Here is a 27,378-nt window from a genome sequence, read left to right as displayed (position 1 = left end):
GACAGCCTTTGCCCCTAGAGATTATGATCTAAAAATGTCAGAGCACAAACACAGGTTGGGTGAAAGGGATATGTCTCAAAAGCTGGGGGGGGGCGGGTGGAGGGTTGGGGGCAAGCAGCACCTAAGGCTGCCCCTCTTTCAGGGGTGCCCAGCCTGACCTTGGCACCTGACCTGGGCCCCGCTATATACACCCAGGCTGGGGCGGGGGCGCCAATATGAGCCAGCAGTGTGAGCGCCTCATGGCTCGCACTGTGCGCCCTCCCCTGGCAGCAGAGGCTCCCTGCTGCCCGGCCTGAGTCGCTAGCTGGGGGCCGAGCAGGGGGAAAGGATTTAGGGCCGCAGCTAAAACTAGGCAGGGCAGCGCCGGCGGGCTCCCGGGTCGGTGGGAGGGGACTGGCCTGGGCGGGGCCCAGGCCTAGGCCTAGGCCTAGAGCTCTGGAGGCTTTGGGCCCAGCCTGGGGACCATGCAGCGGGATGTCGGCAGCTTTCCCCTAGCTCCTGGCCTCAGGGCTAAGCTCATCGGAGCCGGATTCCAGACGGTCCAGGAGCTGCTGGAGATCGGGCCCTGCGAGCTCAGCAAAGGTACCGGACTGGGACCTATCGGGGGAGGGGTCTGGTTTATCCCCCGCCAAGGCCCCAACCCCACGTCTTAATTTCTAGGCTCTAGCTCAGCGGCGGCGTTTCCCCCCTTCCCACCCCCACTGCCCCTCCTCTTTCCCAGCCCAGGCCTGCACACGCACCGACTGCCCCTTCCCAGCAGACCCGGACCGTCTACCACTGTATAGCTTCTTCTGAATCCCCATTTACGCCCCTGTCGAATCTCACCCCCTGGCCGTCGTTCTCTCCGCAAGCCACCTTCCTTACTGGGGTGCTGGAACAGTTCTTATAGTGGGGGTACTGAGAGCCAAATTGTAAACCTTGTATAGAATGGAAAGCACTTCAGTCCAGGGGTACAGCAGCACCCCTAGTTCCAGCACCTATGCTCCTTACCCTCTACCTAGGCACATTTTCATCCTCCCCAAGACCCTTCTCTACAGGCCAGGTGCCACCCTGAGCCACCCCCACACCCCAAGCACCTCTCTAGCCAGGGATCTCCCCACTTCTCTCTTAGGTACCATAGGGTGGGATTCCCCTCATAGTTCCATCCCCACACACCACAGCCCACGTTTCATCTTCAGTCACCCTGCTCCCTATCTTAGGGCTTTTCCTGGGTCTCCTTTCAATGTCCTCTCCCAATTCCCCCAGTCTGTAGTGTGATTTTCTCTGCCTACTTGGGAAACCAGTCTAGCATCTTGCTGGTAAGAATGAGGTTTTAACAACTGGCTAGTTTAATTAATTAGTTCATGTGTATAAAGTACTTCACTTCAGCAGTGCTCAAGTACTGTGATTGGACTCCCTGAGATGAGGGTCTTATCTCATCCAGACTTCATGCAAGTCTGAAGAAGTGAAAGGAAAACATTTTCCCATGTTTAATTATTGTTACCTATACTGTATCTCAGTAAAAAGGAACTGACTCTTTGACCGAGGATCCTCCTTTTGCTGAGAACTAAATGGAAATGAGACACTGAGAAAGGAGAGCTGTAACAGGTTACCCCCACACATAGACATCTCAGGTTCTAAACCAAGTTAAGGGGTGTGAAATTAGTTACAAAGGTAAGGATCACAAGAAACTAGAATAGATCTTCCAATCCACTAACATAAATGTATGAAATATGTTATCTCAGCTTTTATCTTTTTTCTCATTTCTCAGATCAAAGTGAAATAAATGTATCTTTTCGTTGGTGGGCAGTTTCTCTCTCTCTCTCTCTCTCTCTCTCTCTCTCTCTCGAATCAGAAATATTAAAGTATTGTTCCATTACTGTGTATAACTTCCCTTGGATTTGAAATAGGCCTTAAGCCCTGGAATATGCTTCTGTTTTATTTGCTGCATATGACCACTAGGTGTCACTGTAATTTAGTTAAAACTACTTAATTACCAGTGATTCTGAAGCCATTAACCAGAAGATGTGTTTTTCAAGTGATGAGAATAGTCCCTGATGATATGACAACAGGGAGTTTGTCTTCCCAGGTCCCATCCAAATCTATGACATATGTCACTTCTGGTCTCTCACTGGAGGTCCCTTCTTTGTCATGCACACTCCCACCTGAACTTGAACAAGCCACATTAATTGCTGTTCGAGTCACTTCCTTTGTGTTTGGTTCACCTCCTACAGATCTTATTAGTGGTGTCATGTTGTTATGATGAGCTTCTAGTGGGATAGAAACCAGTGGTCAGTTGCTTTTCTGGCCGTGATGTGAACCTTTATCTTCTGGAAAAAAAAAAAATCCTGTCGTCACCAAAAGAGAATGAATATTAAAGAAAGCTGGTATTAAGTGATTGGAAGAAGAAATTTATAATCTGATTTTTTCAGAGAGGCTGAGTGCCTGCAGCTTCCATTGACTTCAGTGGGATTTTGAGTTCTTGGTACTTCTAAAAATCAGGCCACTAGTTTTTATTCCAAAACTGCAGACAAATAGGTCAGCATGAGTAGTCTGTTTCCATCATTACTCCAAAAATATTAATACTTTTTGGCAAGTCTTTTTAACTGGTCTAATTTCAGAGCCTACAAATCCATCAGAAACGGTCTTCTCTATTTATACTCCGACCTATTGTTTGTAAAAATAAACTGTCCCATGCTTTTTTTTCTTCTTTTTTTTTTTTCCTCCAGAAATTGGAATCTCTAAAGAGGAGGCACTAGAAACATTGCAAATTGTAAGAAGAGAATGTAACAGTAATGCAACAAAGACTGCTGGTGATCCAGAACCTGTTGGGAAATGCACAGCATTAGAACTCTTGGCACAAGAACAGGCGCAAGGCTTCATCATCACCTTCTGTTCAGCTCTAGATGATATTCTGGGAGGCGGTGTGCAACTGACAAAAATCACAGAGATCTGTGGAGCACCAGGTGTTGGGAAAACCCAGTTATGGTATTTTATTTGTATATTTTCTCTGTGCAACTAGGGATTTAATGATACTGAATGTAACTAAGACCAAAGTCCTGTATTCTTGTTGTTATGGCGGCAACCCCAGATTCCATGGTGTATTACAGAAATATCTTGGTGCTGGTAATATCTCCTGCTCAGTTTACCCCTCACCAGAACTAACTGTCACTTTAGAGATAAATCAGGAATGGGGGGTTGTAGATAATATATATTTTAATTATTGTTCTGTCTTTAACTCTTTTTTTTTCTTCTGACAGTATGCAGCTGGCAGTAGATGTGCAGATTCCAGAATGTTTTGGGGGCCTTGCTGGAGAAGCAGTTTTCATTGATACAGAGGGAAGCTTTATGGTAGACAGAGTGGTAGACATTGCAACTGCCTGTGTTCAGCACTGCCAGCTTATTGCTGAAACACATCAGGAAGAAGGTATATTACTAAGCCATGTTCCTTTCAGCATGGTATGCTAACATTCTTATACTGGTGTATGTGCAAAACTAATTAAATGTAGGCAAGTTGTATTAAGTTTAAAAGGTTTATTTTACATATAGATAACTAGGAAGACAAGTTGTCAAGGTGTCAGATCCAGCAGCCTTGGCATATGAATATTAGGACCACGTTGAGCAAAGAACTTGTTGATGTTTAACAGATTTGAGTGGACACCTATATCACATGAGTTAGTATCCACACATTAAATGTTGTCTGGTTAATTTTGACTAGTGTCATTTTGGTCAGCTGGCTTAACAGTTAGTTATATTACTAACTAACTATAACAGTTAGTTATATTATATATAATATAACTAACAGTTAGTTATATATTTTTTTTAACTTAGTTTTCATTTTTGCATCAGTCTTCTCTGCAGATTTCAGTGAATGTGTGTACATATCCTGAGACAGCTTCTAATACAATTTCTAGAAGGTGATTATGCTGCGCACTTTCAAGCCAGATCGAAAGGAAATTTTCCTTCCACTCTTAATTGTTAACTGATAACTTCCTTTTCCTTTTTTACAAATTTTCAAATGTTCTTTTTGTTGTTAGGTGCTGGAGACACGGGTTGGAGGAATGATGAGAGTAATAATGTGTTGATCAAAGATTTTTTTTTTTTTCTCCCCCCTCCAGACTTTCAAAAATCCCTGGAGACTTTTTCCTTTGAAAGTATTCTTTCTCATATCTATTACTTCCGTTGTCATGACTACACAGAGCTGCTAGCACAGGTATACCTCCTTCCAGACTTCCTTTCAGAGCATTCAAAGGTAAGGGTTACTGCAGACTTAGATGAAAGATACGTTCGTATTTGGAGATGTATTGAAGACACTGAGGTTTTGTTCATTGGTGTGAGAAAAGGTTGATCAATCTGAGTTTCCAAGCAGACCATGAGCCTGGGAACTGAGATTTGGCTGCTGCCTAACCTCAAATGTAAAAATCTGTGCTGCTTCTTTCTCTCTCAACTCTTGCTACCAATTTCCTTCCTTTTAACCTGCTTAATCTCCATCCTAATTCTAGGACTCCTGAGGCACCACACCAGAAACACTACATTTGCTTAGTGAAACAGGTGCACTTGGAAAATGTAGCTCTAGGTCATGTTTGCATTTCGTCAACATGATGCAAGGATGACACAGTGCCAGTTTTCTCCCCCTGGGACAGCATCCATCACCAAAAGAACCTATCAGCATCATGGCAGCCAGAGTCTGACTCTTTTCTCTCTCTCAATAAGTTTTCTGTTGTGATGTTAGGGCTGGAACGTACAAGCCTGCAGCAAATGTCACTCTGGGAAATAGCACTGGGAATCTGACAGGAAAGAAGAATTTGAAATGGGAGGTGGAGCTGAAAACTTCAGAATTAAACAAGACCCCCTTGTTTTCCAGTGATGTGTTAAATCAGTAGTACAACAACAAGGTTTTCCCATTGTCATTTTCAAGCTGTTGCCTTGCCCAGTAATGCAAGAACTTGCAGAATCCCATGATTCTACCATTTTAGCAACCAGGCACTAGAACAATACAAGACTACCAGGTCTCCCTGCTATACTTGAAGCAATTTTGGCCATTGTAACAGCTATTGCAAATGAAGCTGGTATAAATCAAAATCCTCATCTGCTATGGATGGTGATGAGCCTGTAGCAGTGTTTGTATTCTAGTTTTAGCTAATGAAAGCTCCAAAAGAAACTGTTCAGCAAAGCAAACATCTGCAGGGACACTGAACTCCATAGCGCAGTGCCTGGTATATCTGTAAATTTCTGTTAAAATCCATGTTTCCAAGCTTGATCTTTGCTTACAGCCTCAGTACTTTGATGAGTTACCTTAACAGTGAATTTCATCCTGTTCTTCTGTGAGGGTGAAATTAAAATAATAGGAATTCAAGTTGAGGAGGCTGAAAAGTAATAACTGATGCTTAACTTTCTCTTCTCCTGTTTCCATTCTCAACCACTAATGTTGTCCAGCTTTTTATCTTAGCATATTATTAGTTATTGGGCACATATAGATAGCAAATAGAAGATTTTATCTATTTTATATGAAATAGATTCTGATACACTTGAAATATTCTGTTGGATGTCATCACTAGTTTATAGGATACAAACTTAGCACCATATTTTTTGCTTTCTGTGTTTAGATCCGATTGGTTATTGTGGATGGAATTGCCTTTCCTTTTCGCCATGACTTTGAGGACCTCTCACTGCGAACACGGCTTCTGAATGGCTTAGCACAACAGTTGATCAGCATAGCAAATGCTCATAAATTAGCTGTGAGTTTGGGTGTGAGGTTGAGTCAAAGGAGATGCAGTTTTACAATATGCAAAGTACACAACAGGACTCTACTAATGCGGCTATCTGCTGTCTGAAAACAGCAAAATAAAACTGTAGGCATGCAGCTGAAACTTGTGTTTGCCTGTAAGCAGATACAGTAGCTGGATATTAACAACCACCTGTTAACAGCAACATTTTGCTGGAAACCAATCCTGTACCATTGACTTTAATGTTAATGGAATTGGATATTAGCAATGGTGTACTGCTTATTCATCATGGTTTTTTTTGGAAGAAAGCTCCCAGCTGCAGGCAAGTTTGTGAGGCTGCAGCCAGGGAAGGAAGTGCTGGTTTGTGCTTTCCCTGGCTGCAGCCCTGCAAATCTGCCTGCGGCCAGTGCTCAGGATGTCCTAGAGCTTCCTTGTGGGGCTGCAGCTCTGCTAACCTATCCTGTGCAAAGGACCTGCACAGGAGCTCTGGGCTGGGAGAGGAGGCTGTGGGCAGAGCAGTAACAGGGTGGGGAGGGCTGCAGCCCAGATAGCATAGCTGCACAGTACCTCTCCCTGAGCTGTATCCTGCTGGGGGGCTGCTCCCAGCGAAGGAAGTGCTGGGACATGCTGAGCCCCAAGCACCAGAGAGCGCAGAAAGAGCACCCTGGAGCTCCTTGAGCCCCTGGCATCCCCACTCACCACAGAAAGCCCCAGTATCTGGGCTGCAGCTCCCCTCCCCACTGCTGTTCTTATCGCAGGTGTGTTTGTGGGGCTGCAGCCAGGGAAGACACATCCCAGTGGTGCCTTCCCTGACTACAGCCCTGCAAAGCTGCCTTCTGCTAATTAGCAACAACGGGATAATGGCAACTTTTTGCTAGCATCTGAGAGGTTGCCAATAAGCAGAATCTGCTGTAGAAAGGACATGAACCAAGGGGTGGACAGTTAGATAGTCTTTCTCTTGGACTTGGCTACATTAGTAAAATTGACCTGAGAAGTATCTTATGAATCTACTTAGTTAAGTGATCAAATACCAATTTGTAGAAGCCTATATTATTTTATACTTTATTTCTTCATGTCTCTTGGTTGGGGTAGGAATTTTAAGTATGATAGCAGATATAATAACCCCTGCTGGTAGTGGAGTGGAAGTTCCAGGGTGTTTCAGTGGACTTTCCTTTCTATGCTCTCTGCTTACAGTGAAGTTTCACTCTGCTACAACTGGTTTTCACTATGCTTGCTAGTGAGAGGACAATTACTGTCTTTCCACATGGATTATCATCTCTCCTCTGCTCTGCCTGAACAGTAGAAGAGAAATTGTTACTAATTTGTAGAAGGGAAAGGGCAAAGACACACAAAGCTGACCACGCCCTCTCCGTCTCAGGGGACTGAAGTGGTGCACATTGCCTTGTAGAGATGGAGGAGGTGCAGAAGAGAATCTACCACCACCATCTGTAAGGTCAAGAGGGAATGTTTTCCCATGGCATCTGTTTTCTGTTACAGTGAAACACCACTTAAAGTGAAGTTTAATTCTGCCAAGTTGAACTTGCCATTTGTCACTGGTAGCTTCTCTTATTAAAAACATCTAGAAGAAAGAGAGAGAGAGTTTGTGCCTTCAGCTTCTTCTCCCCACATGTGCGCACATTTAAATATATTAGGAATCCTTAAATTGTCTTAGATTGGGCCTGCTGGTTTAGAAATAACTACTGTTTTCATGAAAGGACCACACTGAGGAAGGAAAACCACTTTCTTTGCTGTGGTTTGGCTCATTGCTCTGGCATCCATGGAAACCCATAGTTTCCTGCCTGTAAATTGTTTCTGCATCATTTACCTCAGTATGCAAGTCTGCGAATGTGCAGCCATCTAGCCAGCAGATGGCACTCAGGAGCTACAACTAAATAGGGTGTTATTTCAGACCTTGCAACACAGAGAAGCATTGTTCAGGAATTAAAGCTTCCACAGTCTCAAAATGGTGCTTGTCCACACAATTGCCAGGTGACTCGATTCCCTGTCATCCAGACTGATGTCATGCAATTGGCTTTTGTCTGTATTGCTCAAAATAAATCCTTCCCTGTGTTTCCTTAGATAACTACAGGAAGGAAAAGCACATAACTGCATTCTGCCAGTGTAACACGTGTGCCTGCTGGTAACAGTAAGGTGCACACATGAATTATGAAGGGCTTTCCTTCATGTGTAGGTACCAGGGGATATATGTATTCTGTAACTGTATTTTGTACACCTTTCTCTTTATTCCCATCCAGCCTATACATTAGTTGTCTTGCGAACTTGAAAGAGAATAGCTTTCATCATATAGGTCTCTTTCCTTCACCCAAATAATACATATATATTTTGTTTTATTGAACAGGGAAGCAGAATTGCACAAACATTCCTTCCTAAAGAAATGATAAATCACAATGTATAGGAAATCGTCTAATGAATTAACTGGTCAGGCAAAAATTGCACAGCAGTAATAAAACCAAACACTGAAAGACCTTGGGTTTAGGATAGGTGCTGTTTTTTTCAGTAAACTGAAATGAATATTACAATGAAGAAAATCTGCAAAATTACCAAATCTAGTGTATCAAGTCAGCTGTTACCTCCCTTGCTCCTTTTTTATCTCTTTCCCACCACTACCTCCATTCTACCAGGAATCGAATCTAGACTGTCTGTGAGCCGCCTACGAAGATGCATGCTGTAAAAACACTCCCCCACTCTGTCTGTTCTCTTGCGTATTGCTTTGTATTGTACCTACTTGCGCATTTTTAGACTAGAAGCTGCAGGGATTCTGCTAATTGCTGAGCACATGCACACTTTGTACATCACTGTGTACATTTATGGCACGCTGGGTGATGTCTACCCCTTTGCCAGAGGGCCTATGTATGTGAATAATAGAATTTGTGGTAACTACTGTTTAGATGTCTGTGTAACATACCAGCTTGTATGGTGTTTGGGCATCTAGGATGAGGAGAAGGTTTAGCTTTAGAGCTACAGTCCTGAATGAGAGCAATTCCCCCCTCCATAGAAGACTGAAAATATTTTTGCAGAATTCTACTAATCTGCTCTGGATAGTGATACCATAAATGTTCCCAGCCTCTCTTTACTTCTGCAAAAGTTCCATTGCAGTCAGTGGGAGTCTTGCTTGAATAATAATGGCAGCATTAGATTATTAATATAGCTTTTCTTGATGCAGACTTGGAAAATTAGTTTTTTCTTTTCTTACATGACAGTTTCCCTGTATTTATTTTTTCCTTTTCTTTCCCCCTCCCCCCACTCCCTTTTAGGTAGTTTTGACAAATCAAATGACAACAAGGATTGGACAAAGTCAGTCCATGTTGGTACCTGCTTTAGGTAGGTGTTTTAGCCAGCAAGTTGAAATATACATTATCCTTTGAATGTTTGTTTTTCGTAAACAAAAACCTGAAAATGTTAGCTGTAATTTCTGTGACTGCAGGAAAATGATGAGTATTGGCAGTAAAATTATCTGAACCTGTGATGACTTAGTGCTGCTGGTGGAGAGACCTGAAATACAACAAGCTATATTGTTTTCACTACAGGCTTCAGTTGCTGCTATTAAAACTAATACTACGATCAAATATGGCATCTGAGAGCCCAGCCTAAAAATGATTTAATTTTTAATTTTTTTACAATTTTGTTTTGAAAGCGATGTTTTATAACCTTTAAGCGGCCGACTGGGAATGTTACTGTTTGAGCCTTTGTTAGGACTCCTAAATTTGACTAAATTGCTTCTTGAGGGAAAATAGTATAGATTTGCCACTTTATTAAATGGGTACAGTAGCTAGTTTCCAGAATCTGAAGCTAATGTCTTGCAGTATGTCCCACAAAGACATAAGGGGTAATGGCCCCACCATGCTTTCATTTTCTTCTCCTACAATTGCCTGAGAACGTCCCATCCACACCCCTAAATATATTCAGACACAGTGGCAAAGTAAACCTTTGAAACTGTACTCATTAATAATTTCCAAAAGTGTTTCAGATTTGGTGCACACATTGGAACCATCTGATAACCTATCCTTCACCCAGTGTAATCGTGAAGAGATGGGGAGATTCTGTGTGGGACACTCCACTTTGATTTATCCTATAAGCAGGGTAAAGATACCCATACAAATTACTCTTGTCTATCCCATAAGCAGGATGATCTGTATGGGACTGTCTACTGTGCTTACAGGGCAAACTGGAACAGTTTGTCTGAAGGATCGAGATTTGGCCTAAGTAAACTTTAAATTTCCTCTCTTTCTTGGTTTATGTTGTAACTTAATATATTAAATGTTGTAATTAGACAGGGAAACCTTCTCTGCATACAGTTTCACCTTCTGTGAATCAAGTAATGATTGTCTTGATTATTTGAGGTGGGGGTGGAGGGAGGTGGGAGGTAAAGATATTCCCAATGAATGTTCAGCCCTTGAACCGTTTGGCACAGAAGTAAGATGATAAAATGAACAAATACAAGGCATCTCCTTGGACAACATTGGATTTTGAACTGTGCATGCAGATAAAGACTTTGCTTTCAGTATCTGACCCTTTGTCGTCTTTACCTCCTGCTCTCAGCTGTATTCATTATTTTTGGCAGCTTTTCTGGCTTCAAAATGAATTAAAATTAATAGATTTAACCTTGTTTAACAGCCAGCGTTTGGAAAACTGCTCTGTTTACTGGATCATAGGGACAGTGAAGAATGTGAAAGGAGTCCATTTAGGTGATATTCCCAAGGTGTCACAAACTCCCTTGCGCAGTTTTGAAATTAAGGATTTTTTGATGTGACATAGCCTCCCCATTGCAGAAGACATAAACTGTATGTGACTCTGCCCTAAATAGGTGTGCAGTTATATAGATTTGTTAAACTAAATTGCATCTCCTGCTGCAGGGAAGGTTTGTCCTCAGCTGGTGAAATATTCAGGCTAAGAGGGCCTCTGCTCAGCCACATTTCAATTTTAAGCAACTGCAGCTCAGAGGCTGAGGATTCTGAAGTGGCACAAGGTTGTGTGCAATTTGATTTGTATTTACTCTGGAGATCCACCTATTTTAAATGTTGCATTGGAGAATTAGGAGAGTGATTTGAAGGCCCTTTAGATCAATGGTTCTCAACCCTTCCAGAGTACTGTACCCCTTTCAGGAGTTTGACTTAAAACTACTTGCATACAAAATCAGATGTAAAAATACGAAAGTGTCACAATATGCTATTACTGAAAAACTGCTTACTTTCTCATTGTTACCATATAATAAAACAATTGGAATATAAACATTGTACTTATATTTCAGTGTATAGTATATTAGAGCAGTATTAACAAGTCATTGTATGACATTTTAGTTTGTACTGACTCTGCTAGTGTTTTTTATGTAGCCTGTTGTAGAACTCGGCAAATATTTAGATGAGTTGATGTACCCTCTGGAAGACATCTGCGTACCCCTAGGGGTACGTGTACCCCTGGTTGAGAACCACTGTGTAGATGGTACAGCTATGGCAATGGTCTAATAATGAGGCTAAAGTAAACTTGTTCCTCAAATGTTGATTACAACCAAAGAATGATGGCTTGTTATCTAATCTATTTGTATCCAAGTCAGCGATTTTCAGCCCTGCTGCCTCTGGTTGTCTGTCTTCTATTCCCCCCCCACCCCCCCACACACACACTGAATGTTGTTTTGTTGATTAGTAGGCCCTAGAAAATCTCTCAAGAGTTCACAAGAGCTTTAATCCCTAAAGTGTTGTGCGGTTTCCTAGTGGAAAGGAAGCCCTAAATTATGAATAAAACCAAGATGCTGGAAGGTATTAAGTCAGGAGCTTTCTGGGAAGGGGTAGCTTTCTTTCGTACTGCTGAGAGCTAAGATGGGTGTCCTTAGACATATTTATGTGGTATACTTATCCATTAGGTCCAATATTAATCTGCAGCTAGTTTAACTCAGAAGCATCTCATTTTGTATTTTTTTTTTAAATGAAATATGCATGGAAATGTTGTTAAAATGGAAATTGCACCCATTTGTAAAACTCATGGTCATGGTTCTCAACTGGAGGTCAGAACATGAAACACAACCTTAAATCTTGCTTTAGCATGATGGAGTGGGGTCTGGCAAGTTGCCTTGAAGGCCTAGATGTATTAAGCTATTTAATTTGAGGATCTTTTATCAGAGTTATATTGCTTCCCCCTTCTGTGTGCAGTAATTAAGATGTGATGGGGTGGGACTGGTGACCGGTCAGAGGCAGACAAATATACTGATGACTCAATGCAGAAGTTATGGGGTTGTGTTGGGATGAATAGGGGATGCTAGGAGTACTTAACTGGATGACTGCTTGAAAATCCAATCCATGTTCTGACTACAGAATGCCTCCTGGAACATACAAAGAAAAACATCTGCTAGTGCTTTCTATAAATTGATTCACATTTCAGCTCACAGTCAAATGTGAACAGAAATAATGAGATTACTTCCCTTGAAATGAGGCAATTGCCCCAATTTCTCAAGTTTCTGAGCATTCTACTCCTTGAATAAGTCAGAAGAGGGGTCTCAGAAATGGAGGATTTAGCATAACAGTGTTAAGCACTTTAATGGTCATAATATTCCCTTCTTATGATCCAAGATTTTGGGAGGAAAATAGCAAAGTTTGTGTGCTTACAAATAGAATTGAGAGCCAGATTATAACTGCCTTGAATTTAGATGCTGCTATATAACCACTATACTTTTTTTCTCTAAAGATGGGAAAGCTCCTCGTAGTCATACTTTCATGCTATCACTAGTGTCTATCCTCTTGCTAAATGTATATAAAACCTTTTTCTGAATATAAAGGTATTGCTTCAATCTTAAAATCACACACACAGAAATCCAGGGGAGTAGATTTTATTCCTTGACCCTACGAATTGGTAAAATAATTAAGGAATCGTTATACACTTATTTCTGTGGGGGTATTGAGTCAGATCATTTTTGTTTGCATGTTCAGTCATCTTTGTGGATGAATGAATTTTATTTTATTTTTTTTTATTTGCTGTTAAACTTATTGATGCTAATGCACTGTAGGAGAGAATAAAGCAGCATGCGGGATTTTTTTTTTCTTTTTTGTCATTCATAGGAGAAAGCTGGGGACATGCTGCTACCATCCGTTTAATCTTCCACTGGGACAACAAACAGAGGTAAGTGAAAAGTACAGGCTAGTGAATTTACAGTGTGCGCCTACTGCATCTTTTATTTGAGAATCTATTTCAGGTTGAACCCAGCAACCAAGCGGGATCTGAGTTTGATTTCAGGTCTTGGTCTCCCATTCTCTGGGCTGGTAGGGCCCAGGAGTACTACAGTGGTTACTAGGTCCATCCATTAGTAGGATGGTCACCTTTCTGACAAATCCCTCCCTCCCCATGTGATCAGCATGCTGCAGCACTGCAGTGTGTCTTTGACAAGATGTCATGTAGCATCAAAATGCCAGGCTGGTAGCATCAGTTTCAAGAGCAATTTGGAGACTGGTGGATAATAAAAAACTGTACTTGCCATTTACAGCTCTCTTCATCCATACACCTCAAAAAGCTTCACTAAATAAGGTAGTGGGGCGAAAACAGTGTTCTTGCACTTCTAAGCTCTTTTGACCTCACGCATGGTATGTGTGAGATCATGCCACATGGCAGATGCCATATTATATGAAATGCATGGTGGGGGTGGTGTGTGACCCCAGCAGGGTGGGATCATGCCAGTGGGGGGCCAACAGGAGTAGAGTACCTGTATTTAAAAAAAAAAACAGGACAAACTCTGCAGGTGGGGAAACGGATGCACCAAGTTTTGTGTGACTTTGGGCAAGCCGGTGTGTACAGCACTTATCACAGGGGTTCTCAAACTTTATTGCACCGTGCCCCCCTTCTGACAACAAAAATTACTACATGACCCCAGGAAGGGGGACTGAAGCCTGAGCTCACCTAAGCCCCACTGCCCCAGGTGGGGGGGGGCTCAGGCTTTGGCTTCAGCCCCAGGTGGTAGAGCTCAGGCTTTGGCCTTGGGCCCCAGCAAGTCTAACGCCAGCCCTGGCAACCCCATTAAAATGGGTTTGTAACCCACTTTGGGGTCCTGACCCACAGTTTGAGAACCACTGACTTAGCACAATGGGGTCCTGGTCCATGACTAGGGATTAAAGTAATATAATTAATTAAGAATAAGATCTTCTGCCTCCTAATCCCTGGTCCCATCCATTGGACCATTCTGCCTCCCAGAGCAGGATCTCCCTACTAAAAACTGAAGCACCCCTTTCCTTTCAGAAGAGCTCCCTTTAGTTCTCCTTTTAACAGATGGTGGGAAATTGAAGGGGAACCTTCAGGGCTCAAAACAAAGAGGGTGACTCCCACCACCCACCTCAGGGAGCAGTTTGACTTTATCTTTCTGTCTGCTGCAATGTAACTTCCCCCGCCACTACTTCTTTTTTTTCTTCCTTCCTGTATGTTCCTAGCCCACTTCTGTTATCTGCTCGCTTGACTTTGTCTTGCATATAATATCAGTGTGTAGATATAACCATGGCAGCATAAAACCTCCCTTCTACTCCCTAATCCTCTGCAAACAATGAACAAACTAGACCAGCTGTTGGGATTTTGTTGTTGTTGTTGTTGTTGTTGTTTTAAACTGTGGAGAGAGAGCTGTGATTTTTTTTCTTTTCTTTTCTGCATTTGTGAGAGACATGGAGTGGTTACACCAGGCTGTTTGTTTTGGAGTTAACTTGACATCCCTGATCAGCCAAAAAGCCTTTAGGAAAAGGGAAGCTGCATCAGCATGTGGACTCCAGATGGAACAAAAGTTCTTAATCATAAATACTCACTGAAAATAAAGTTTTCAGTAACATTTTGACTGTGAGGCCTGCCTCCTTCATGAACCCACTGGAACAACTGAGGTATATTTAGCAGATAGAGAAAGCAGAAAAGGTCACTATGCATAGAACAACATTCTTCTTTGCCTTTATATGTGGCATGCATCTCCTTATGAGTGACCTGCAAAGCTACTACAGTTCTGAGTGCAGTTTTGGCTATTTTAGACATGCAAACAAACAGCAATAAACAAATTCTGTTATATCTGTAAATGATCCAGATATAGCTAACAATCCATGTAGGCTTTGCTATCCTTATTTCTATAGCTGTTATTGTGGAGTTCATGTGACTGTTAGTGTCTTCCTGCCTTGTCCATTATGCTTCGGTTAAACATGATACCTGCCTGTCTCTCCATCCTGCCAGCAATGGAAATTTCAGTGCTTAATTACAGTGTGGTTTGTTGCTGTGAGGACAGACCCAGTTGACTCAGAGGCAGCTAGCAGAACTCCAACTGAGTGCCACAAAAAACATGGCTTATGCTGCTTGAGATTTAGGCTATTTTGTAAAGTACAACCGACACTTAAATGTTCTAAGGAATTCCCTATATAGTTAATATGAAGTGGCACTCTTCCTCAGGCTGTAATTACATGCTCTCTAATAGAATGGCACCTAAGGGAGAAAAAAACACCTAAAAATAATTAACAGGATCCTTGGCAGGATATCACAATTTGGAAGGTGACAAATTGTTGCAAGGCAGAACTTTTTCCTTATGTTTCTCAAGGGAGAGTGTAAGCTTTGGGGAGATGTGCATTCCCAGGGCTGGTGGCACAAAATCTCTTGCTGTTCAGATATTTTCCAGTTGTCTTTTTGGTATTACAGTGGTATGTAGTGGCCCCAGCCAGGATTGGGGCTCCATTGTGCCAGGCACTGTACTAACACAGTACGGAGATAGTTACTGCGGCAGAGAGCTTACAGTCTAAATAGACAAGAATGACAGAGTGGGAAGGGAAACCGGCACAGAAGGAGTAAGTGATGTGCCTAAAGTTGCATAGGTCAGTGGTATGGCTAGGAATAGAACAAAGATCTCCTGTGTCCTAATCCAATGCCCTAGGCACTACATTATATGGATAAACCTGAGAAACATTTGGGAAAAACTCCTTGCTTGTTTCTGAGCTTGTTGAAATGTACTAGATACAGTTAAACCTGTCTTTCAGCTGTTTCTCAAGGCCAAGTCTATTGCTTAATGGAATGGAGCAGAATTGTACTCAATGTCTTTCCAAAGTGAAACGCTTCCATCATTATCTGCATAGGGCCAACAGCACCTCATGTACATATAAGTAAGGAAGCAAGGTCTCCATCGTAAAGAGTTCATAGTTTAAATAGACAATGTGCTATGCTCCCAGAATTCCCATTGAGAACAGTGCTGAAACTTTTAAAAATTTAGTTTTTATTTAGGTACCTAAATGGGAGCTGTTGAATGTGGTGCTCTTTTGAAAATCTGGCCCTAAACGCCTAAAGTTTGCTTTATATTGCGCTTTGAAACATTGCTAAATCTTTTAGCAGAGTATATTTGCTAATGCTAACAAAACCTGTTTTGTTTGACCAGGTTGGCAACATTGTACAAATCACCGAGTCAGAAGGAGTCGACCGTATCTTTCCATATTACAGTTAGTATTCATTTTTGGGGTGAAGATTCAGGGATGGAAGGAGGGGTTTATCCAAAAGGAAGCTTGCAGAAGATCTGTGCACTCAGAGCTGGACACACATTTGGTCCTTTAGAACATTGTGTGCAAGACAATACTGGAGTAGCCACCTTCATACAATGCTGAGTGACAAATTACATATTGTGATATCTGCCTTTATCAAGTGCTAGAAGATGTACAGATCCAAAGCACTATATAGGTACAAAGTAATATTATCTACATTCTGTTCAGATTAAATGAATTCTAAACTCATCTCTTCAGTTGTCATTTAGGTAGCTACATGTAATAATTGTTTGTCACAGGTGTTCATGGTAACATGTTGCCATAGCATTTCTTGCAGATTTTTAATGGTATCCATAATATCCAAGGTTTTCATAGTGAACAGAAATCAAAGATTTTGTTCATTTCATTTACAAACCTGGGGAGAAAAAAATGTGATTTAAAACATATCTTAATCTTCTAGTCATATTTCTAGATGCCTTTTTCTGTCAGATTTTTTTTGTAAAATAGACCAATTCCACTCCATCCCTCCATACAATCTGAAAATGTGGCACTCTCGAGTACACTGTTATCAAAGATTGGTTGAATTTTAGATTATCCAGATGTTGTCCTTTAGTCTTGTTGAACTTCTTCAGCATAGATTTCAAAGGATAGATACATTCCATGAGTGATAAATTCTGTATCTATTTCTTCCATTAAATTCAGGCTTTCTGATAGCCATCCTATGTACCCATTCTTAAATATCATCATAGTAGCTAGACATTCAGTGCTGCAAAATAAATGATCGAACATATCTGCACCAAGATACAAAAAGCTGGTCTGATACGCCACTGTTCCTCAACCTTTTTGATACCAGGGACTTGCTGCCTTCCTTAAATTGTGTCAGTGAGATCTCAGGGATCAGTGCCAGTCCACAGACTGGTCGTTGAGAAATACTGTTATAGGCACTTCCATGCCTGTAAATAAACAGGCAAAAGCGTGTGGTCTGAGGCACAGGCTAGTAACTAGGCACTCCTGGTTCTGATCTGGAGAATGACACCCTTCCAGGTTATTGGCAAGTCAGTTCACATCTCTGTCCCACCGTTTTTCCACTTGTAAAATGGCAATAGGACTTTGCTGTCGCACAGGGGTTTTGCGGATTAATTAATTAGTGTGCTTTACATGTTCAGCATTAAGTACTAAGTGTTATGAATTTCAGCATGACATTTCACTTAACTTTCCCAGATTTTGTCACTTAGCAGTGGAAGACTGACACAAAATCTGTAATTCTGAGTGGCCAATGAATGTTTTAAGTTCTATGAACACAAGAGCTCCAGGTCTCCAGGACTGTCAATGACATTCCTTTTTAACTGGTTTATAAAGTTAACTATCCTTAGTGAGTCTTCTGTCTGTAGAATAGGGATAAATTAAAGAATAACTTTATCCCTATGTAAAAGTACTAGCATACTCCATGAAGCTATACAAGAATGATAGTTCTTCTCTGATGACTGAAGTACCTTCAGCACATGCACCAAGGTATCCAAGAACTTCATACTTTGTCATGCCACTGCTTACATAACTAATGGAATGCTTAATCTAGGAGTCTAGTGTGTTAGATTAAATGAATTCTTGGCTATAGGTCAATCTTTGTACCGAGGGTAAATGGCAGAGATTAGCTGCAAGCAGCAGTGAAACACTAAATTTTAAGATTCCCTATTATACAGTTTAGAAGAACACTTGAGATGCTTAAAATAGCAGATGGATGGTACAAGTTCTGCCCTTGAGATCTCTTCTTATTTGTTCCTTTTTATTTTTTAAAAATTAAAAAAGCCCCAGCAAACTGTCTGTGGTGAGATATTTAGAAATACACAAGAACTATAGAGATTGGAGTTCAGTCAAAACCTTTTTACTAGCTTTGTTTCATGGATTGAATTGGTCTTGTGCATAGGACCCACTGGTATTTTATAAAAGTCACATACTTGATAGTAATTCTACCTGATTTTTCACACAGCACCAACCTGAAATGTCAACTCTTCAGAAATGCTCTCTGCCTCTCCATGTGTCTCCCTGAGCATTCTGGATCCTGGCAACAATTTTTTCTCCTGATTAACCCCTTTCCTTCTCCAAGACCCTGCATTGTAGTCACAGTCCTTCCCTCAGAGAACAGCTGTGAGAGAGTCAGCACTGACCCTTAACTATCTGGAGAGATCAGCATGAGATGCTTCTTGCATAGCATTGTCAGTCCAGAGAGCCAAATCCAGGGCTCCCACTTCATAATGTATAATATCCCTTTTCCTCACATGCATGTGTCTGAAATGTCCTTTGATAGACACACACTTAACATAAAATTCATTTTCTGGACCTTTATTATTTGTAAACTTTTTAAATCCAGAAATTCTGAACCATGAACTAATCCTAAAGCAAATGCCACTGATGCTAAACAAATTAATCCTCACTATAAGATCTCAATTTTTTTCATGTCTCTTTGGTCACTTCCACATTCTGACCCACATTTGGGTTTTGGCAGATGAGGTACATCACAGCATGCCTCATAAATCATAGTTGTTGGCCACAAGCACTCTTGTTCCTGCATTGATGATCTGAGCAATTTGATAAGACAGATTCAGACATGCTTTTCTGTAACAATGTGGTGTCTTGTTGCAATTTTCAGATTAAAAAAAAAAACCCAACTTTTGTCCTGGGGTTTAAAAGTTCCCATTTTTGAGTGCAAATGTGATTCTAGCACTGAATCCTTCAGTGCTTGTGTCTCACTTCTGAGGGAGTTTTGCTTGAGTAAGAACCAAAGGATTTGGCATTCAATAGGCAGTGTAAGTTTAATTTACAAAGTAGCAGTGCTCCATAGCCATAGTGGTGATATAGTGGCAAAAGGAAAACAATGCCTGATTGGGGATAGGAAAATATCTTTATAAGCTTTCTCTTCTCATTTTACTTTTAGTTGGCCTGTAGATGGAAGAACTTTCTTATAATTCTGATCTTAGCCTGGATTAGGAACACTTTTTAAACAACTTCTCTAAAATAAATGATATTTTTCTGACCTGATTCTGATGATGTGTTGCACCAGTGTCATTCCATTAACTTTTGAGTTACTCCTGATTCTCCCCACTGTAACTGAGATCACAGTCAGATCCACTGTTGTTGTTGTTTTTGTTTATATCTTACAGCCTCATGGCTTCCGGGATGTGCATCCTCCACCTCCAAGTCAGACCCCAGCAGAAGTTGAAATTAACCCTCGAAAACGGCCACGGATAGAAGGGGACAAACAACAGTGATACAAAGGATGAACTTCAACAAGGGTGTTACATATGAAAATGTTTTCACTATAAACATTAGTTCAACATCCAGGGGAGCCTGAGAGACTATTTTAAACCAAAACTGCTGTGTCCCAAATTACTTTAATATTAAACCCAGAATATCCAAGTTTGCATAATGGTAGTGCCATTAAAATGTTTATTTTTATGACCTAATTTGGCTTTACTAATAAATGTTTTCTACAACCAGGGGCTTCAGCTTCTTTAGTTGAAGAATATTGTAGCTGCTACTTGTACGTCTGAGCACAAGAGAAACACTTGCTCCATGGAACAATGGGATCCGATTCAATACATCAGATGACATAGTCTTGATCATGCATTCGCTTGTGTGTGCAGCTGAACTTCAGTAGGGCTCCGGGCAATGGTCTGTCCATATGGAACAAGCTGCAGGATAAGGGCCTCAGTCAATGTAACTGAAGCACCTGCTTAAAGATAAGAATGTGTTTAAGTGCTGTGCTAAATCAGGGCTTTAGCCCTTAACTACTGTGGTGTCCATGTTGGATACCAGTCAAAGCTTTTTAACAGCTGAAGCATTTGTTACTGGCCATGGTCCGACACAGCATACTGGAGCAGAAGGACATAGGGATTGCTGTACTGGATAAGACCCAATCTTGGTGAACGGGAAACATTTGAGGTCTAATCTACATGGCTGGATAGTCTTCAGCCTCTATTCTACCTTTCTTCTAATAAAGGATTTAGTATGGTGATCCTAATCACTAGGGCATGTTTTGTTTGTGATCCTAACTTAATTTAGAGAAGAAAGATGAGTTTCTTAAAAGACAGCAATGTACTCAGAGCTCCAAAATCTAAACCGAAGGGAAGAACATAAATGTACCCACTGAAAATGCAGCAAAGATCTGGTCTCTCTCACAGAAAATAAACCTTGAATGACTGCACTGCGATTCAAAATATTAATTATTGCAAGAACATGGGGTGTGTGTGCTGGTTACCATAATATCTGGATGCATTTTATAAGGTTTAGATACAAAAGCAAATATTTACCACAAGGGGAGTATTTATGTATTACTTGACACCCCTGAACCACAAAATTTGCTAACTTGATTGCTGGGGAAACCTAGCCAGCAGCGTAAATAGGAGATTCAAATTGTGGGAGTCAGTAGCAATTTTTAATTTAGTAATTCATCCTAAAATTGACTTTGCTTGGAAACAAAATTCAGTGCTGAATGTGAGTCACTAAACCTTCCTTCTTTAAAATGCTGAAAAAGAGTGACAGTGATTTCTGGATCATTATAGTGTTTAGATGTAATTTGCATAATACAATACTGAGGGGAAAAATATTCAGGTGCCATCGTGAGAATCAGGTATTGTCAAAATTAAAAATCCATGAAGATGGGAGAGCTATGTTGCAGAAGAAGAAAGACGGCGGGGCTTGTGACTCAGACAAACATTGCAATGCAGGAGACACAGGCAAACAAAAGGATTCTACTGCATCTGATGTCAGCAACCAAATGCTTCATTTGGGAATAATAGCTTCCTACGTCTTGCAGTGCTAGAGAAGGGGGAGTCTGACACAGTGCGCGTGCCTGCTTAGTCACATGGAAAACTGCATTGATTGATTAAGGGTCTTGTAGCACCATTTTTAAAAGCACTGTGGATTATTACTGATGTAGATACTGATGGTTGCTACTCTGTAAGGATATTTATGAAAAAAGCCTTCTCTTTCAGTTAATTTACCTTATTCTAGTTTAAAGTGAGCAACAATTTCTCTATCTTCAAGGGGAGTATTTAAAGATCTCTCATATTTAATGCTAAATTCAGATTACTTATTTTTATTACAATTATTACAGTAGCACTTGGAGACCACACCTGAGACCAGGTTCCATTATACTAGGCATTGTACATAGAATAGTCCTTCCTCTGATGAGCTTACCATCTAAATAGATAAGACAGACAAAGCATATCAGAGAAACAGAAGCACAGAGGGATAAATTGACTTGCACAAGGTCACACTACAGATCAGTTGCAGAGTTGGGATAGAAGGTAGGTCTCCTAACTCCTAATGCAGTACAGTAGCCACTGGATCACATCATCCATAGCATATTTCATCTAAAGATCTCAGTCATTTACAAATGTCAGTTAAGCGTTACAACTCCTAAACAATGTATTCCACCTTGTATTTAGGTGTGAGACTCTTGAGTACATTTCCATGACCTAGAGAAGAATTCTAGGTAAGCTTGAAAGTTAGTCTCATTTACCAACTGAAGCTGGTCCAATACAAGATATTACCTCACCCACCTTGTCTCTCTGAACTCCTAGGTGAGTCATTTCATCCCCATTTTCAGATGGGAAAGTTGAGATGTAGAAAGATTAAATTGTCTAAGTCACATAGTTTAACTAGCATCGCTGGGAACAGAACTCAAGCCTCCTGACATCCAATCTGTTTCTCTAATCATTAAATACACTCCCTCTGATTTTACAAGAATATGTATTTACACTAATGTGTATTTTTATATTGTTTTGTTGCCTAAATATCAAGGGAGACCTGTTTGGTGTAGAAGTGTTCAGAACATTTAGCTTTATGCAAGAAAATATAGCTTCTGGTGTCAACCAGATTAATTTTTTTCAGAAAGTGCATATTACATAAGGATAGCTTAAAGGAATACATTTTTGTTTTTATAATTGATGGATTTTTGCACTGTTCTAGAAGGTGTCAGATATAATAACTTAGTGGCTAACAAATCAGAACACCCCCTCAAGGCAATGTGGTCTTGTGAGTAGCTTCCACTGTTTTGTTTGGGGGTAGGGGGAGAGAGTTTCTGGAGTAAACCACGCTGGTGTATGACTTACATTGGGACAGTTACACTGTTGTAGCTACACCAATGAAAATGCCTGGTATAGGCTAGCCCTAGAGAGAAGGATCTAATGGCTGAGATAAAACTAGATGTAGTGGGCCTGATTCAATACTCCTCTGCATCAGAAACTCTGCTGAAGCCCATTGAGCTACTCCAGATATACACTTGTGTAAGTGAGAAAAATTTGCCTATTGTTTCAGCAATGAACTCTGTTTATGTTTTTTTGAGTGTGTGGCTGGAATCCTTTGTTGCACTTTGTATATTACTTCAAAGCAGCAAAGTGACGAGAGAATTTTCTGATTGCACAAATTAAGATACTAACCAGCCAAGTTTGCAGCATTGAATAAAACAAATAGTTTGTTTGGTTTGTTGCCTGAATGCTAGTCATCTCTAAATGCAGGAACTGTAAAGATAGGGCTGAGCTCACTACCACATTAAACTTGCCTGTGGTGGGAGGAGCTATTGTGTTACCACAATCTCTATCACAGGGTTTGGCAATAAGAAAACATGGTGACTGTGATGTGCCTCACCTAGCAGCAGAATGCTGCTTTGAAATGCTTTATTCTAGGAAGAGAAAGTTAACAATTTATTTCCTCCTGACTCTAAGTGTTCTCTGCTTTGAAAACAGCTTTTTTTCATTAAGAATCACTGGGAAACCAGTTAGCTTCCAAGAAGAATAAACTTAAAATGCATAGGTGTGGAATAGCTTTGACTAGATGTGGCATCAGGGTTCAAGTTATGAGACCAAAGTACCTCCATTTAAGTCAATGGCAAAAGTCTTGTCCCTGCTGAGGTCAAAATTTGGAATAAAGTGCCAAAGCGTGTGTGTGTGTGGGGGGGAAATCTAAAATGTAGAACCAGCTCACTTATTGTTGAATTTAAAGTATTTTTTTTCTTTGGCAGTGAATACTGGAAGCTGGTTATGGTTGGAAAGCATTATAAAAAGTTTGCAGCATGCCCTGCAGGTGATCAGACTCTGGATGCTCATTCCTCCCCTGAATGCTCTTACCCCAAAATGTCGTTTTGTCTGTCTCTCATGCTATAAGAAAGTGTTGATGATGCTGGAAAGTGGGTTCTGCTGTGCTGACTCACTGAGTCAAATATCTTATTGCCCAATACAGCTATGAGGAAAGTGGGAGTGGTGCTGTAAAAACAGATGATCTAGGGTTAGGGCTGACCAGTCAAGACAGAGGAACCCAATAGGCAGCTAAGCCTGGGGAGAAGGTTTGAGCTGAACTTTCTCTTTTTGGTGATCTCTTTGTTAAAGTCATCCTGAGGGAGAGGTTCAAGTTTTTTACTCTAAACAGCATGTGGACATTTAGTGAGAGAGGTGCTGGAAAAAAAAATCAGATGAGAAGTCATTTATAATAGTGGTTAGTTGACTAGTTAAATTTTGTCATTATCAGCATTTACAAAATTAATGTACTTTTTTAGGACTAGGTTTAGAATGAGATTGGAAAACATTTAACTGATAGATTGTCCATGGCAAAATCCTTTCCCCTTTCTTCCCAAGCCCATCTTTTTTTATTTGGTATGAAATGTATAAACTGGAATGAGAAATCACTGAGACCAGGGTTTTAGCAGACTGTTTATACTTGTTCAGGATCATAATTAGGTAAAAAGACACATTAAACAGTATTATTCTGCCTTAATTTACAGTGATTATATTTGTAACTTATTTTATGAGGTAATAAGGGTTGGAATGATCTGTTTTTCCTAAGGCAGTAGAGCTTGAGTGAATTTTACTCATAAATATATTCACTGTTAAGCATCAAACTACAAACTTTGTCTTCTGCAAGCAAGAAATGTGTTAACAACATTTGTGCTACTGTAATATTATAGAAACACTAGTCTACATAGTCATGTAGAAATTATACAAATAGTGATCAGTGCTAAGAGCAAGAGATGAAAATTACTGTACAAGGAGTAGAAATGTATCATGCTGGAAAGATTACTGTGTTTTCGACAGGACAATATATTATGTCTTACCTTAGGGCATTGTTTTCCAAGCAATATTTTATAGCTGATTCTTGCCTGCTGTTCATTTTATTAAGGCCCGGTTTCTTATGTTCAGTGAAGTCAGTGGGAGTTTTGCCATTGACTTCAATGAATAAGTGTCAGATTACAGAAATCACATATTTTGGTTTCAACCAATCAGAAAGTAAGTACAAGTTTAAAAAAAAGTTTTAATATAGTTCATATTAGAAAGAAAGGAAACTATGCAGAGGTGATGAAGTGGCTCTTAGTAGGTCTTTGCACTTCCCATGCAGCTTCTTTGCAGTTATGTGGGTGAAATTCTAATTTAGTATGGTATCTAACACTGGTTGATTTGGGGGTTTAAAATTAATCACTGGAGTTACAGCAGCAAAGTACAAAATACATTTGATCAGCATTTCTCAAAATAATTTTTAAAAAATAATCTTTCTTGATAAAACAACAAGTTGGTTTTTTACATGCAAATTGTGCCTCGTATAAAATATTGCATGTGAATATAAGATAAGTTAGTTACACCCTTTTACACCACCACAGGCTTCATCTTACATTTGCCTGGTAAAAGATTTGGAACACATTACACAGCAGGTTGTATTAACCTCTCCAACAATCACTCATTTTATACATTTCTGTATTTATAGATATGCTGCTATGTAGAGAGGTACCTGCTGAGATTTTCAAAAGCATCTTGGCACCTCACTCCCACTGAAATCACTCTTGAAAATCGCACCAGGTACCTATCTGCATCTTTAACAATCTAGCCCTTAACCTCTCTCTTACCTTAGAATGAAATTGGATCTGCTGCACTGGGGTGAATTTCGCTCTTAATGATTAAAATATCACTACTTTATCTCAAATGACAGGTGCTATAGAAATGAAAAGTATGAAGGCAGGGCCTAGTACAGCAATGCTGTCAGTAAACCTTCTTGTTTGCTGATAGCCCAGAGCTCTGCTCCACTCCTCGCCATTTAGTAGGGGGGAGAATACTCATACTCTTATGAGTGACTGATTAGTGAAGTGGATCAGCCTGAGAGAGAACTTACTGGATTCTAGTATACTCCTGTGTGTTTTATGACCGCAGGCCTTGACAGCATCCAGCACACACAATCATGGCATGGTCATGAGTGTTTCCAAGAGACAGAAACCATCTCTTTGGCACTTATCTGCAACCACATTTCAATCACACATGATTTTCTGGCACATTGTTGCCTTTGCTTAAAAGGAAACAAACAACACATTTGTCTCTGCTACTACAGTATTTCTTGTTCTGTTTGCAGCTAGTTTCCAGGGGTAGACCTCTTGGGGTGCTGCTTTTCATTCATTCTCCCTCCTGTGTATCTCTCTAATAATTTTTAAAATCTAAGTATTGCTATGTCTGCACTTAAAATGCAACAGCGGCACAGCTGCAGCTGCACTGCTGGAGCACCTCAGCATAGCCACTCATTACAGCAAGGGGAGAAATTCTCCCATTGCCCTAGTTAATTCACCTCCCCAAGAGGCAGTACCTACATTGACAGAAGGATTCTTCTATTAACCTAGTGCCATCTACAGTGAGGGTTAGGTCTTCCTAACTACATTGCTCATGGGTGTGGATTTTTCACATCCCTAAGCAACATAGCTGTGTCAATTTAACTTTTGAGCATAAACCTGGCCTCAGTAACACACAGACTTTTTCCCACTTCTGCTATTCAAACAATGAGCTGAATATTTTGAGTAATGCCTCTAAAAAACGAGAAGGAATGGTAGGATCATGTCAAAATAATTTGTTTATAGGCTTTTCTGTGATGACACACTATTGGAACACATCACAATAAATATATTGAAACACCTCCAAATATTTCTTGATGTTCCCAAGTATATTCTACATGCCAATGTACTAAAGTTTATTTCATGGTTAAAAAGAAACATTTCATCATGCTCTTCCATACAATTCAGGTCACCTCCCCAAGGCCTGCTCAAATCCTGCTACACTGTTCACTTGTACTTCCTTTTTATTCAGGAAATCAATTGGGGATTTGACCATGAGATTAGGATGTGGGTAGTATTAAAAAATGTTACCTATGACATGAAATTTCATTCTTGTTTTCCTGCTTTGAACATTTGGCTGCAAATGTGTTGATAAATATGCCACACACCTCATTAACTCTTTAAGTAAGAATAAGTATCAGATTGTAAATGTCAGTTTTACTAAAACCGTTTTCCACATAGGCCATAAAGAAAACTAATGTGTTATGTAAAGGAGGCCCTGAGGGCTAGACAGCATCTCTTCAGGAAGCTATTAAAAGAAGTTTTTTATAGGTACACTTTAAAGGTAACTGAGAGAGGAAAAAAGTGTGCGCCATTTATTTATTGCTTCTATATGTTGAGTAACGAAAGCTTGAAAAGTAGAGGATTGTTTTTTGGGGGGATTGGGGGTAGGCTGTATGTTTTTCTTTCTGTATAGCTTTTTATATTTGCATTTCAGGTCTTGCCTACTCTGTTTTTCCTGGAAGACAACATGAACCACTGGACTCCTAGTAAGATTGTTCCGGTTTCACTCTTTGTTCATGTGATATTACAATGTAGTGGGGCATGTAATTTTTAGTCAAACTATTTAAAACTTCTTGGGGTAGATTCTCTGATGAATTCTGGCCCTTTTATGCTGCTCTGGAACAAAAAAGCAAATGGATCTAGCCTGCTGAAAATTCCCCAGCATAGGGGAGCTCTCAGCTGGTGCTTGCCTGGCACATCCAGTTCCTGAGTGGCTGACGCCGTCTCTACCTGAGCATAAGGGGTAGGAAGCTGTTAGGAAAGGGTATGATTGGAGCGCACTGTGCTACTTCTATCCCCTCTTGGAATATAGTCCTTTGGGCACTCTTGACAGCTGATGTTAAATTAGTGACCCCAGGCTGCTCTTACCTACCCTGGTGCTGAGACAGATCCACCCTGAGAAATGGGGAGCCATAACAGGATCCCTGGTACATTTTCTCTCTTTGCTGTGCTGAGCAGAAACTCAATGGAGCATAATTTTTTGTCCTTGTTTTTAATTTTGGTAATGTCACTTTGTCAAGAATTTTTCCAATGATTAAACAGGTAGTAGAAGATA

General features: G+C 40.5%; 1 protein-coding gene across 7 annotated transcripts; it reads left to right on the top strand.

Annotated features, from left to right (window-relative positions):
• Positions 1–394: 394 nt before the first annotated feature.
• On the top strand, positions 395–27,378 carry RAD51C (RAD51 paralog C). 7 transcript variants are annotated; one of them, XR_012654653.1, is made up of 11 exons: positions 399–582; positions 2,709–2,967; positions 3,240–3,406; positions 4,098–4,231; positions 5,586–5,717; positions 8,981–9,047; positions 12,773–12,833; positions 16,084–16,144; positions 19,342–19,473; positions 19,679–21,765; positions 26,758–27,378. XR_012654653.1 is itself a non-coding variant. In XM_032784975.2 (10 exons), the coding sequence occupies exons 1-9, from the start codon at positions 465–467 to the stop codon at positions 19,447–19,449; spliced, it is 1,107 nt and encodes a 368-aa protein (XP_032640866.1). In that variant the 5' UTR covers positions 399–464; the 3' UTR covers positions 19,450–19,473; positions 26,758–27,378. The 7 variants fall into 7 exon arrangements, 5 of the variants coding, with proteins under 5 accessions (XP_074915616.1, XP_032640867.1, XP_032640866.1 ...); XM_032784975.2 differs by lacking the exon at positions 19,679–21,765; XM_032784973.2 differs by lacking the exon at positions 26,758–27,378 and having other exon boundaries at positions 19,679–26,128.

Source organism: Chelonoidis abingdonii, chromosome 20, assembly GCF_003597395.2.
Source record: "Chelonoidis abingdonii isolate Lonesome George chromosome 20, CheloAbing_2.0, whole genome shotgun sequence".
Lineage (NCBI taxonomy): Eukaryota > Metazoa > Chordata > Testudines > Testudinidae > Chelonoidis > Chelonoidis abingdonii.
This window is presented reverse-complemented; position numbering and strand designations above follow the sequence as displayed.